This window comes from Antedon mediterranea, chromosome 5, assembly GCF_964355755.1.
Source record: "Antedon mediterranea chromosome 5, ecAntMedi1.1, whole genome shotgun sequence".
NCBI classification, from domain to species: domain Eukaryota; kingdom Metazoa; phylum Echinodermata; class Crinoidea; order Comatulida; family Antedonidae; genus Antedon; species Antedon mediterranea.
In genome coordinates this window covers 9343065-9359038 of record NC_092674.1, presented here as the reverse complement: position 1 = coordinate 9359038, position 15974 = coordinate 9343065, and the positions used below count along the sequence as shown (strand labels likewise).

The window sequence follows — 15974 nt, the reverse complement described above, 5'->3', positions numbered from 1 at the left end:
TTGGTTTCATATTATTTGTTATTTTTAATTTATAAATATTTGTTTTGATTGCCCTCAATTGATTTATTTCTTTTGTTAAATTGTTTTAATGGAACAAAAATGCAAATAAATATTGTTCCAAACAATATTGAAACCAAATTCATTTCCTTTGGAATCTTTCTGCTATATAAAGTAAAGTATGTATGTATGTGATCCACTTTTAAAATCATAATACTGTGGGTGTAGTATGTGACCAATTTGCGAGAAACACGTCTGTAAAATCATCAATTTAAAAGATTTATTTGTTACCCTTTATTTTATTGTCCGTCATAAAAGTACTTATGAGGCTTAATTCTACGGATGGTTTTTACAATAATGACAGATGGGAAGAAAGGGAACTAGCTCCATACGATATTCGTCAAATCGCCACTCCCCTCCTAGTACCGTAAATCTTCTAACCCACACTCTAATAGTAACCCCCTTCTAATAGTAACCCCCCTTCTAATAGTAACCCACCTTAAAAAACAATCAAAGAATAAAAACCCAGGGTTACAATTAGAAGATTTAGGCTACGGTATGCACGATCTGCTGCCGTATGTTGTTTACGGTGAAATCGAACAATTTATAATTTCGATGAACCTTTTTATTTTAATAATTTTCCGTTCCAAACCAAATAAACAACTGTTTAAGCTGCACACACTACACATTTATTTAGCATTTAAAGTAACATACATAATATATTGAAAGAAGAAAATAAGACAAATTGGAACAGTTTCATTTTATGAAATCACAAACACCACTAACAAGACAAGAGATTTAAAATAGAAATTGTTGCATTATATAAATGTTAAATTCATTATCATTCATCACTTATATTTAGTATTATTTTATATGAGAACATGGAGAAGAAACGTTTTATACTGAATGAAATGTCAGTGCCTAAAAATACTTGCTGAAATTCATAAGTTTTCTAAGATCACAAAACAAAACCATAAACATGTAGCTCCATGTTGGAACTAAATTAATTGATTCTTTTACTTTTTATCTATGTTATTATGTAGGCCTACCAAGTGACTACTTTTGAAACTAATATTGCCGTAATCTTATAGCAATACATTTGACAAATTAATAGAAGTAAACCGGGGGGCCAAAATATATGTCCTGTATCACAGGAATTTCGGTCATTCAAATGGCGCGTTTTTTACCTTTTTAAACTTTAAAAGGCACACATATTAGAAAAAGTGCAAATGAAGGGAGAAGCTAACAGGTTAACAGACACCTCTACTAAACCTAACCACCACCTTCTCTAAACTCTCCTCTATCCCCCACTCCATTAGTAGGTACTCTGTCGCATCACACCTTTATAGAAATGCACTTTTAATGCTGTAGGCCTACACAAATATAAAGCTTTTAAATACTTAAATAGAAACTTAAACTGATTATGGGAAATTCAAAAGAATTTAAGATTTCAAGATGTTAAATTATATTTGGCGGCTATTAATATTATTTCCCACTAATGGCATTATATACATTTATAATAAGCTAGTTTTAAGCCGTCAAAATCTTGGCCGTATTCCTTCTAATCGGTGGCCTCAGTTATCTAGGCCTATGCAATGTATAACCTTGAATTAATATTGCATTTATACAATGTTCGATAAAAAAAATACAGTGTATCAATGACTATAACAATTTAATACATTTGGAATAATTCCGTAAAAGTTCTAAGAATTTGTTGTTGCCATGAAATTTGATAAAAAATATGTCAAAACAAACTACAGTAACTAAACTAATTTAATAATCATGAAGATTTAGGGCACAGGTACATTTTCCATACAAATAGAGGTTAAAACAATTATTTTAAAACGTAATTTAAATTAACTTCCATGGTCAGACAACGGGTTTTGGTTTAAATTTAATTCATAGTTTATTTTCATCATTTTTCAATCAATATTTTGGTTCGGTTTGCTTTCTGTGAATTTTTGGTATGATGATGATGATTACTGCCGACATTTCCGCTTGGCCTGCTCCGTATATCTCTTTTACCAGTTTCTTCCAATCGAATCTTTCATTGGCTAGTTGTTTGATGTCTTTCTTGGTTTTCAATTGTCCGGGATACTTGATGTTTGTATTCTGCTTATTAAGGGTGAGTAGGTCGTTGCCATCAATTGGTAGTGTGGTTCTCGGTCTTCCTCGAAATTTTATATTGGTAGTGTGGCTGAAATAATAGTTTATTGCTGTGTTGGCTGGTGTACATGGGTCTTGTCTGAGTATGTGACCGAATAGTCTCCATCTTGCGTCGACTACGAACGAAATTGGTTTTTGTTCCTGTTCTTCTGTATACACATTTATGTTTGATATCCTGTCTGGGAACCTGATACCTATAATTTTGCGAAGTTGCTTTTGGTATATGTTTAAAATATGCAAGCCTTTCTCTTAACTTATCTCCGTTAAATCAACCTAACATCATTTATTTTTCCAATTTTCTTTTTTTAGGCGACGTAGCCCTCGCGCAATTCTTTCTATCTGCTAAAGCATCACCTCCTTTTTTTCTTCCTTCTGAACGTTTAACCGATGCACCATCTTCATCCGTTGATTTATGTGGTTGCATAGGTTCATTATCTTCTTCTTCTTTAGTGGTTTCTGTTGGTTGCGTTGGTTGCATAGGTTCATCATCATCTTCTTCTTTGGTGGTTTCTGTTGGTTGCGTTGGTGCACCGATATGTTCATAACACGTATAATAACTTCCAGTAGTATCTTGTTGGTCGGTTTTCTAAAAAACAAACGAACATGATCATATCATGAGTGTAGGCCTACAGAATTAAAAAATGAGAACATTTCCAGTTGATATTGGTATAGTTAATTTCGTAAGAAAAATATTAGCCGATTTATTTTTACAACTTTACCGCTAAATTTATTTTAATAATAATTTTAAACAACTTGCACAAAGCAATGTTCCGAATTCGGATTCATTAGTTAAAATGTCGACGACGATGAACACGTTTTAACAAGTGAGCAGATAAGAGTATATTTCAATTACAGGATATTAAAAGTATCGTTATCATGGTTTGACATGTGATACGGTACTGTATATTATTTGATTTAACAAGGAAAAAAGTTCCTTGAGCTAATTTTAAACTATTTTACCCGTCAGTCACATCTTATACCACCAGGCCTGGCGGAAAATATATCAATCTTGTTGTCAAGATTTTTAAGAAGAAGCTCAAGAGAAAAACTACGGCTTTATTTATCAAACTAGTCCACGGTAGGTTATGGAATTAAGAAAATAAACTTACAAATAGTTGCTTAGGGTATTTGTAAACTGACTAAAACAAAATATTTAAAACCAGGTTTAGAGGATTTTTTTTCTAAGCGTGTTTGATAAATCTGACCCCAGTATTTTATTTTCAAATACTTTTCTTTAGAAAAAAAAATTCATACTGCAAATCGTTGTTCCCAGAGATTTTTGGCATCCTCATCTTTTCGGAGTGAACTGAGTACATCCATTATCTCTTTCTTAAGGTCATCATAGTCAATGCTTCGTCGATGGGGTCCCAGACTATGCTCCATATTGTAGGCTTCCTCAAGGAATTTCATACTAAGACTGTAGTGGTTGTAAGCATCCGCTGCAGAAAAATTATCATAGCAAATGAAATTGGTTATAATAATGTAGGTATATACCTACATTTCTATTCTTAAATTTCCCAAATACTGACCACAGTGCTATGGGTAATAGAATAGTTGTATGTCATCTAAAACTACTGTCATTTTTTTCATTTTCAGCTAGCTCACTATGTCGGTCGGTTGGTCGGTAAACACTAACTTGAGCACGCGATCGACTGCAGCCATGTATATGGCCTTCTTTCATTTGAAATTTGACAAGATTATGTATTTTTCCCGCTTGCTCCTAGAAGGCCGGACACATTTATCTTACCTTTTTCGTCCTCCGATACGTCTTCAGCTGTTAGTATTTTCTTACCAATATGATGGTGAGTACATCCAACAAAGTACAGACATCTAGCTGTGTCAGGGTTCTCTTTCAAAATCCGTTGGCTAATGCGCAAGCTTCGTTCAGCATCTGGTAGAGCTTTGGTGTATTCTTCCATTTCAAAGTAGCAAAGTGCTCTATTCCTAAGAATCTTTGACGTCAGTTTAATCTCTAGACCAGGAAAGCTCCTCTGCTGCATTTTTAAAGCATTATTGAAAAAATCTAAAGCTTTTTCATATTGCTCCTTGGCCTTTTCTGTTTCCTTAGCATCAGTGTATCTATTTCCCCAGCTTCTAAAACAGGTTCCCACATTCATGACATACACAGAAAAATCAATATGTACTTCTGGTTTACCGCCTGTGATTTTGTCAATCATGTCCCATGCCTCTTGGTGATAGCGCTGGGCATCCCGAAGTTTTTTCTGACAATAGAACACCTGACCAATTGTGTTGAGTACACGTGCGGTCATCGTATGGTCTCCTTCAAGTTTTCGTCGCAAAGCTAACGATTCATGAAGAACTATCAAACTTTCCTCATATTTCTGCTGCCCGATATAGGCTCGTCCTCTCACGTACAGGCAGGCGGCTTTGGCAATCATTGTATTTTCATGACTTTTGTCTCCAGATTTTAGTTTATCAAGTGTCGTCAATCCGTTGTCTGCGGCTTTGTGTGCCTCTAATATCTGGGCTTGACATATATATTGGTCACCTACCCATGCGCATAAAAAGCTGTAACTGATCAAGTCTCCTTCTGCCTTAGCTTTGCGTGATTTGGCTTCGATCTGCCTCGACCAAGCCATCAAAGACAACATACCGTCTGTCCTCCTGAGAAAAGTTTAATTCTTTTGCAGAGTTTGTCGGTTTTCTGTTTGCTTCATGTTCCAGATATTGTACTAGATTGATTTTATCACTCTGGTACTTTTCAAGGCCTTCCTTGAAATGTTTGTTTGCAAGTTCACAGATGTCATTGATCACTCGATGGTAATGATTGAGGAATGCTATCATGGCAGTATAAAAAAAGGGTCTTAAAGAATCATCTCTTGTCTCAAGTTCACAGGTGAGCCTCACCAGTGTATGGACATTGTACTGATTACAATCCCCTTCACAAGAATCGATGTTTTTAAATTGATCAAGCTTATCGAATTCCAAAAGACCATAGATACAGAGATCTTGTAGATACAAGCCAGTGACGCTCTTCTCCTCACCAAGAATGATAGAAGCTACATCTCTGTAAAAGAAGCTCGGAAAGACGGACAGCTTTATCAACAATGACTTGTACTTGTTGTCCAGTTGATCAAACACAACACGTAGGCATCTGACAACGCTCTCCTGTTGTTCGATCTCCTGGCCTTCAGTAGACATTTTTACGCCATACTTGTGATCGAAAACTTGTTTAGCCAGAGCCGGGGTTTTCAGAAGTTCCAGAAACTCTTTTGGTTGCATATGTCCTAGTTTCATACGGCTGGCCACAGCTCGAATCGCGTGAGGGTTGTGGCCACAAACAAAAACCAAATCTTTACAAATCGTCTCATCAAGATTTGGAAGGTCAGATGAGCGACGAAGGAGAGACATGGCATCCAACACCTGAAGAGGTTTTATATCAAGCTGATGAAAGCTGATTACAGACAATAAGGACTCATTATCAACTCTGTATCTTGTTGTGATTAGGAATTTTACTCTCTGATTTTCTTCACGAATAAATTTAACAAGAAAATTGATGAAGTGTTCTCGTACAGGGCGTCTTGGTCTCAAAACATCATCAGCATTATCCAAGTAGACTATTGTTTCTGAAAAACAAATGTTATATATACCATATTGTAACTTATTATCATACACAGTATAATAGTATATAATTTAGAACTGATAAATTGATTAACATTTGTGATTGGTTGATTTCAAATTGATATGTGTAGTGCCTCAAATTTTGGGGTTTTAACCGTTAGTCTACTGTACTGTCTACTGTAAAATATACCTGATTTCATATCTCGTATCTTTCCTAATAACTCGTCTACATCAAATGTAGATGGTACTACATCTTTGACACCAATTGCATTCATGATAGCAGCCCCTACTTCGTTCATTGACATCAAGTTCCTCAAGTTTATAAGGTAAGTACTGTAGACAAAAAAAATATTTCAGTCATATTTAGAATTTTAATTATTCATAAATTGAAAAGAAAATTGTAATTGTTATTAAATAATGTGTTCAGTCTCTTAAGGATGGTTCGGCTATAATTTATATATCTAACACCTAAAACAGAAACTAAAATTAAAATACGTAGTAGTTTAATAGCAATATTATAACATGCTTACGTAACAACCACTTTTTCTTCTATTAGAAATGCTGGGTAGATTGCGCATGTCTGAATCGATAACTTTGTTTTTCCAATTCCAGGCGAACCGGCGAGAATCACACAACAACATTTTCCAGTTTTCGCAGCAAAAGCCTGTAAGATCTTGTGCAATACTTTGTCTCTTCCAACAAACAATGAATCGGTTTTTACTGACAATAACCTGATACGTTCTTTATGTTCCTTTCTTTTACGTTTGTACTCTTCAATCTCGTGTAGGCCAATCTTGTTCTGGATATGATGGTATACTTCCTCCAGAAATGTAGTATCGTCCTCCGAGATAATTCCATTATCGCAGAGTTTCTCAAATAAATCTAGCGGTGTTTTTATTTTATCGTAGACAATCCTGACCAACTTGTCTTTTGACTGGAGTTTGACTTTCTTGAATTCTTCATCGACCATGCCATTATGTTGATCAGTTATGAATGCATAAAACGGATTAGCAGTGAGGGCAATATTATCGATTTCATTATTTGACGCCATGATCAATTTCTGCTGTAAATATAACAAACATGTAATAAGGAACTATAGCAACTAGGTTTGTGTGTATAATATATAGATGTAAATTGTCCCCCTGAAAAAAATAATTATTAAAAACATTTCTGTTAAATTTGCCATTTTAATGTCATATATTAGTTATCCACTTTGACCAAAAATTAGATTGGAAAAAAAATATAAGTGAAAACGGTTATTTTTTCTACAGAAGTGATTAACTTTATTAAAACTACAAAATAACCTATTAAAAGTCTGATTTAATTAATCTTCATTTTTCATGTTTTTGGGGGATAACACATCTTTAATATTAACATATACATATACTTACATCTCGTCTGAAAGACTGCAGTGGGTATCAAAGGTTTTACTTAATTTCATTCACCATTTTTATCATAAAAGATAATCGACAACAACAATTGTTGCTGTATCACAGACTTGTATGGCTGGTTGAGGATACAGTTATTTTTACGGGTCCATTGATGGCTGACTTAATTAAAACATCTATAACATCAGCTTTTGAAACGCCTACTGCAAAATTCGCGTATAAACGAACACAATCAGATACATTACTATATTGTTTAAGAATCATAATTATAATTTAAAAATGATCGTAAGGTCTCTAAACAAACAACAAGCAACATACAAATAACAGGCCTACTTATATAATACCCCTTTCACACCAAACAGCGGGACGTCAACTCCGGGGTGTCTCCGGGGTGTCTCCGGAGTGTCTCCGGAGTTTTGCTTTTGGTGTGAAAGGGGTATAAGGTTACACAATTTCTTTGTCTATTTACATTTTCCTAAATAAATCTCTTTTTATCGGTAAAATAAATACAAACCTAAAGATAACTGCGCAATACTCTACATTCATTGATAACAAGGAACACTATTAAAATAAAACAAATTATTTCCACTTCTGCAATTAAATTAAAACAAAACTGTTTGCTTTGTTTCATTATACAAAATCGCACCTGTATAGATCTATTAATTTATTTGTAGATGTTTCGTTTCCTTTTTACGGAATATAATAACTCTTGTAATCTTATGCTTTTGCAATATAAAACTCACTAGTCCCTACTGTATCCCATTACATGACTATTATTTGCACGAATAAGTTCAGGTAACTTTCTCATTTTATTTATATTATAATAAAATCCTAAGAATGTTATATTTTCAATTTGTTTTTGTTTCATTAGTAAGTCATTAATAATAGCCACCGGGTCTTGCCTAAATTGGTTTATTAGGCCTATATACAAATAATGAGTGCGATGGTACAAATAGTTTCAGAAGGTGAAAGATGAAATTCTATTTTCATGAGGCGAAGCCCGATTAATAATAGAATTTATATTATTTTTAACATCGCACAAATATAAAAACATTATTTTTTCTATATAACCTAATCTAAGTATATTCTTGTCATTGTCATTAATATAAGATATTATTAAAATGTAGACCAATAATATTGAACAGTTTTTTTAATGTTTATCATAAGATTTTATGATGAAAGATAACATAACACATGTATGTACATGTAGGCCACGAAACATGGATTTTAATGTTTTCCTGGTAGTGTGAATGTACAGGATAAAACGTCCGTTAATGATTATAGAACTTCCTAACTACCCACATTAGGCCTACACTATATATGTCTATACTCTATTCAATAGATCAATTCCCCTTTGTACGATGTTTCATTTCTTGGCGTCATGACGCTGAAATGGTGGTAATGTATTTTATACCAACAGAGCGTAATTTCGTTGTTATTTGAAAATGTGTAAAATGTAATTGCAGTAGATGTAGGCCTAACAGACTATGCTACATGACTATAGATAGAGCGAATAGAAGAGGATATAGGTTAAATTCAACCTACCTTAAAGTCTTCCTGCAGCTAGTTACGTTACTTTTTACTACGAGAGTAGGCCTACAAAGAAAACACAATTACATATTCAATATTGTTTTACTATGCCTACAACATAATGAAACGTAATAATCGTCAACGCAGGTTTCTGTGCGTCAACTAAACATTATGTTGACTCACCTACTGTTAAATTACAGATTACAATTCAATTTGGATTAGTGAATAGTGACGGGCTTGAAACTATCGTGGCACGTATCAGAATTTGATGACGTGTTAAGTTTAACACTTAAACATTACCAATGTTTACTGAACCAATGACGCGTTTGGTAATGAGGTTAACGCGAATAGCCAAACAAACGAATATAATTTGTTTTTAATTAACATTACCAATCAATAAACAAAACCATTCGGTTCATCGGTTTTGCTTGCATAATTCAATCCGGGTTGTAATAATCAATCATCAAATACAGGGACTAATAATGGAGTTTTACGAATGAATGATATTTGTGCATTGTCCCCTAAACAAAAATACGTTTTATATGAAATAGTACAATGAATTGTCTTATTACAAAAACAACAAATAACAATTTATTTTTTATTTCGATAATTTTCCTTTCCAAACCAAATAAATAGAAACTGTTTAAGCAGCAAAGACACACATTTGTTTACCATTAAATAGCAATACACACATATTTAAAGAAGAAAATAAGACGCATTGAAACAGTTTCATTATATGAAGTCGTCGACACCATCACCAAAAGACATTTACTACACAAATGACTAGCCTAAGTAATAATTAATTATAGATACGGGAAACTAATTTAGCCGTAATCTTGAACAAAATTCAGCTAAATTATTCACACTGAAGGGAGAAGACAATGGGTAACAGACACCTCTAAAACAAATTCTTCCCCAAACTAGCAGGTATCCCATCGTATCCCATCTGTCTAACAGGTATCGAAACATCGTTCATATAGGCCTAGTAAAGATGCAAATTTAATACTGTACACAAATATAAAGCTTTTAAATAATTTAAATAGAAATGGATTATTAAAAATTGAAAATAATTTAAGATTTCAAGATCTTAAATTATATTATAGGCGGCTATTAATATTATTTCCCATTAATTGCATTATATACATTTTTAAATAAGTTAATTCTAAGCCGTCATAATCTTGGCCGTATTCTTTTTCCGATAGTTTGACAGCACTGGTTTGGCCTTATTTTGACCATTTGTTTTAATATAATCAATTACAAGATCTTCTGCCTTTTTTAAACGTGACAGTTTTGCGATATCTAATAAAAGATGAACATCATCGTGTGGAATAACTCCAACATCTTCTAGTGAATTTAAAAACTGATGTCCTGAAGTTGCAGCTATGAGGTCACTGTAACACAGTATGTTAAATAAGCAGAATCTCAACCATTTAAATTTATATGATTCGTAAATTTTACTGAATTCAAAGATGAATTTATCGAACTTCTCAATTATTTCATCATCGTTTGCCATTTCGCCAACAATATTCGTCTGCAAAAACATTTAATGATGTTACATTGTTTGCTATACTTTGGAATTAAAAAGCATTGGCTTTATGCATCAAATAGTTAGAATAAAAAACATTATTTTTATTACAGAATCAGTGAAAATTACAGTGTGAATAACAAATATATGTTTCATAAAATAAACTACAGTAGTTACAAAATAGGAATAGTTTGGAGAAAATGATTATGTGTTTGAAATGGTTGAGGGAAGAAGAAAGTAGTTGCGGAGCCAGAAATGGTTCACCTGCACCCTCTAGCAAACTATGCCAACAAGGTTTTTTTTGCTTCCTTATATCAATATAAATCATTTTTTTACTGTTGGCCAAAAAAACTGGAATGCTTGGTCAGTACAGGGGCCAAAAGGTCAATATGGTCAAAGTTAAGACTTTGCGTAACTTGGTAACGACTGGGTGTATTGGAATATTTTTTGTACCAAGTCCTAAGTAGATAATTCTATTAATTTTAATGAATAACATCACAGTTAAATCTTTCATCACCAAGATCATTATTAATATTTAGTATTATACTTACAGATCTAAACTATATCACAATTTTAAAGAACTCCGGTAAATGAATGACAAATGCTATACAGAATACTGTTAGATATTTTAAAATCATAGTTGAACAATAAAAACAAATCAAAGTAAACGTAGTATGACTATATATTATGTTATAAAAGAAATTGTTTATTTACTCGTCCTCCTTTTTGTTGGAATCTTATAATAATTTATAACTAATACTAATTAAGAAGCTTACCATGTTTGTTATGACATTGCACAGTAAACCTTAAACATCATTCATACTACTCAGTATATGTGAATTTAATTAAAACTAACAATTCTAAAGAACTTAGGTTTGTTTTGTTCAGATGTTCCAATATTTCCCTCCATTACAATGAGCTGTTTGATGCAACATACTTAGTTATATTGAATCTTTTTAATACAAATAAACAAAAATATGTAAATTAGTTACATAGTAATCTTGATTCACAAACCTAAATTTAGAATAAATTATTAGTAAATCCAACAAAAAGAGGATGTCCTTTAGGATTATTATTATTATAACATAGTCATACTACTGTAGCAACGGTTTTCTTAGATTTTTCTTTAGATTTTAAACACAAGCAAGAAAGTAACTGGGTATAGTTTTAAAGTGAATTATTACAAGAGTTTAAATTTGGTATTATAGGTAGCATAATGATTTGGGCAGTCTATGTGTGTGGAGACGGCGTGACTTTCCCTATGCATAAATTAAAAGTAGACAGTAAAAACAACAACATTAGTGTTAAAGAATTGAGAAGTTTGATACGATTGTACCAACTAAAAGATCAATGTTTCCATTTTCTTCCCAACCAGGATGGTTCTAGGAAACATCATCATGAGAGAAGGTGGAAATAGACTGGATATCACAGTGAGAATGGGAAAGGTGCTCTGTATCCCATTCTAAAAAAATAGACCGTGTACCCAAGAAACCAAAAAAGATAATCTTTGATAAAGTCCTGGTACTGAAACATGGGCAATAACAACAACGGATTGAAGTAGAATACAAGCTTCAGAAATGAGAACCCTCAGAGCAATTGTCAATAAGACAAGATTGGACAAAACAAGAAATGAGGAAATCCGAAGACACGTATGACCCATTCGCAATAAATTGAGCTAAGAGGGCTTGTTCATTTGAAGAGGATGGACGAGAAAAGAGTAGGAAATTTGCAATCGAGTGATATGAATTCCGTTATAGTGAAGAAACAAATACATCTCGTAAATATGGAAATGATATAAATTCCGTTGCTATGAAAAAACACACCGGGTAGATAGAAATAGATTGAGCAAACTTGTTTCAAGTAAATTATTGTGAACAATGTCATCCATTTTGTGAAGTAGATGGGAACGTTTTAACGACATAAATAGCAATGTTATTCGTGGGGCAAGTGATAATATGTTATTTTGAATAATGGACAATACAGATTACAGAACATAGTAGATGGAGAGACCTGGTGGCAGTCCACTTCCAAATGTGGAATGACGATTTTAATGCTGATGATGATGATGATGATGATGATGATGATGACCATGAGTCGCTCATGACATAGTGCCTCCAAACAGGGTTCATCCTGCCTTATGTCCTGTTATCAGGGCCGTAGCCAGGATCTGTCAAAGGGGCTTTGGACACTAAGTATTTGGGTCACTGAACATTTTTCCTTCTCACACACGTGGAATATATTTAAGGACGATAACATTTGTTGCCGTATGTTAGATGTGCGTGCCCTATGCGGAACCGCCGATTGTTTGATCATTCATTCACTTGGTATACATCCAGGGACCAAAAATTCCTATTTATTTTTCAGGTGAAAATCGGCAATTCATTTGCAACTCTTAGAAATTTAAAGACACGTATCGCTATAGTACGCTCATACAGGGAAGAAGGTATGAGTTATTCACGAACGAGTTCACGAATTTTTCAATTTACGAATAACCTTTTGTACTGTGGGGCACGTATTTGGATGAATTTAAGAGATGTGGTGAGCTATTGGGCATGTCAGAGATAGGGGTTCGCTGTAATAGGGGTGGGGGGGGGGGCCTAAACTATAAAAAAAAAACTGGCTACGGGCCTGGTTATACCTCTCCTGTGGTGGTCACTTTGATTGTTGGTCGCGCTTATGTGCGTCACTATTAAAGTAGAGGGGATTTCCCCTTATTCCCACATGGGAGTGCCCCACCGGAGGTGCTGACCTTCTTTTACATAATTTTAGTTGAATGTTGTCTGGTATGTATCGTACATTTAAATGCATTTAAATTGTTACCAAACTGACAAGCACTTGCTTCTTTTGGTATGCTGTTAAATATTGTAAATGACGACAATGTACGCGGAGATAAATAAAAATAATTTATACAAAAATGATAAAATCTGCGGAAACAATTTAAATCTACAGTATTCGCTGATTTGTCAGATTATTATTAAATTCGTCATTTTAATTTGCTTTATGTGATTTGGATGAGTCTCATATGATTCAATCACTATTCTATAATAAGAGGTGCAAGAGGCTGATTCAAAGGAGACAGTAGAATAACGCTTGGTGTATTTGATCTGCTTTCTCATTGTCATAGTTTGTCAACCAATGTCAATCAGTGAATCAGCAACATTTATATATTTTTTCTATTTCTTCAATGTTAAAACACATATTTCTTGCAACAGAAATGGTTTCACTTGAGTTTTCTAATGGGCGTCGATGCTTTTCCTCGTTGTTGAGATCACTGAAGTTCTGCAGCCATTTAAACTTATCATCAATTGGTAGGTTGAATCTAACACAGAAAACATGAAAAAATAAAAAATAAATTATTTATATTTATTTACTAAACATTATAATACAAAAAAGTATTAGTTAAAATATAAAATAAATAAATAAAACCAAACAAACATTATTTTAATAATGCAGATGATATGACTGTAACTGACTTTAATGAAAACCTTAAACGGATAAAACTCACTCACCGATACAAGGTATAGTAACAGATCTTTGAATTTATTCCGAAAATCTTTCCACTTTCTCTTATCTAGTATCTCTTGAATTCGTTGATCAGCAGTTTCATGTGGTTTTACCTTCTTTTTTTTTTTCGAAAAAATGCCAAATGAAGTCTACAGTCTGTTATACCCCTTTTACTCGTTCACCGTAACAGCGGTGTAACCCCGCTGTTGTTAGTACACCGGGCCGTTAAACGCCGGTGTTGTGGTTTTTATTGACTGGTGTAAATGGGAAAATCCAACCACCCCGGTGTGTTCTCCCCGGGGTGAAACGAAGCTGAATGTTTTCCGGTGTACCTTCTCCGGTGTAGTCGAATCTACACCGGATACACGAAGTGTAAACGGTTTTTGTGGTTCAACACCGAGCTGTTAAAGGTCATTGACGTGAAAATGTAACATGTTGTCACAGAAATACAATATTATGCAAACAAAATAGGTTTTTTGCTTAAAATACACCTTTTTTTTGCTTAAAATAATAATTGTACGATATATTGTGCTGTTCGTTATTTTCTTTTAAAGGCACAAACAAATTTGTGATTTTCTTTTCTGCTGAAAATATTGAAATTGTTCGTGGACGTGTGCATTCTACCTTACCAGAAAGCCTAAAATAATGTAATATTGGTGTAACTCTACCCTGGCCGATTTTATGTTGGCCTAATTATTGAAAAAGGGGAAAATATATATAATACTGACGTCTCAATGGATGAAAATGATATCTTTTTTAGGAACTGAAAAAGTTCCATATAATAATTTTTATTCATTGATACATTGTTATGCTAATTAAAAATACATTTTTATTTTAAATACTTACCGTACCTACCCTATTTTTACGCCAACCTAACAATTTAAGGCCTATTTAATGTACGTACAGTCTACAAGCCGGAAATGCAGTCATTTTAAAAAGAAAAATAATTGTTAGGCCCTAATTTTTAAATAATAAATGATAATCTTAATAGCCACAAAGAAAATATTACACTGGACTACATTCAAAATTAAATAAATTGTGTGTAAATTCGGGTTATTATGTTTTTATATGAGATTTGTCGATTTGTGTTTAAACGTTTAAACCACCATAGTCAGTTAAGTTCCACGTGTGCGCTTGCAATAGTGATTTGATTGACAGCACCGGGGTGATCGATGTAGTGTAAATGGGCGCAACTCCAGTTTATCTCGCAGTTTTTTTGGCTAGTGTAAATGGAAATTGCCTCCGAGTTCAACTCGTGTTCCTCTCTCAGTCGATAGTGTAAAAAGGGTATTGGGTCGTCGTTAACGCGTTGGATTATTACCATTTGCTGCTCGTGCGCGCGATATTTGCATGTTAACTCGTTGGTTTATAACATGGCCTTGACCTTGAAGTATCGTGCATGCGCAAATAACAAATATCGTCTTGAACTATACCAAAGAATATATAGAAAAGAATGAGTAATCCGCGATTTTCCCTGTAACAGTAATATTGTCCATGTGGTAGGGCGCCGCCATAAGTGAGGATGTATACAACTTTTTGTGACGGTTTAATTGTTCGTTTCATGCAATTTATTTAGTAAAAACTGCCGAATAAACAGTTCGCTTCATCAACCGGGCGCTACCGGGCGTGTTGTTTCACGAAGGATAGTTTAATCATATTTCTATATTTAACTTGTTTCTGGTAAAACAAATATTAAAATGTTAATGAAATTTAAAATTGTATCCTGTTAATAACATGTATTTTATACTAATTTATATCATAAAAACAATACTTATTTACCGGGCGTAGATTATTACGCGGCAATGGCAAAGAATAGGCCGTGCTGAGTAGTTCTTGGTTGATTTTTTTATGTTGCTGTTCGGCCTTTCTTTGTAAATAATTTTCTGTAGAAGTGAATGTACACTAGTTTGTTATTAAATATGTTATATAAAATGTTTTACAATTGCAAAATAAATTATCATAATTCTATTTAATATGACATGTTAGTATCTATTAAATCAAGTTTTATTTAGTCTGTTTAGTGTGGACTACTACCGATCGTCAGACCTACGTTCGAATCCAACTATCGCCGCATTGCTTGTATCCGTAGGCAAGATACTTTACTTACGTTTGCCTCTCTCCACCCAGGTGTATAAATGGGTACCCGGTTAGAACAAGACACAACTTTGCGCTGGTTACTGACTGCATTATGTGAGTATGTTTCCATACGTGTTTGCTCCAAAAAATACTGGGGTAATAATGCTTGTAAAGCGCCTTTGAGCATGATTACTCATGAAAAGGGC

General features: G+C 33.6%; 1 protein-coding gene across 1 annotated transcript; it reads right to left on the bottom strand.

Annotated features, from left to right (window-relative positions):
- Positions 1-338: 338 nt before the first annotated feature.
- Positions 339-6796, bottom strand: LOC140049667 (uncharacterized). The gene is made up of 6 exons (XM_072094616.1): positions 6276-6796; positions 5936-6078; positions 4883-5750; positions 3911-4788; positions 3418-3602; positions 339-2749 (listed from the first exon to the last, which is right to left on the bottom strand). The coding sequence occupies exons 1-6, from the start codon at positions 6794-6796 to the stop codon at positions 2447-2449; spliced, it is 2898 nt and encodes a 965-aa protein (XP_071950717.1). The 3' UTR covers positions 339-2446.
- Positions 6797-15974: the final 9178 nt, after the last annotated feature.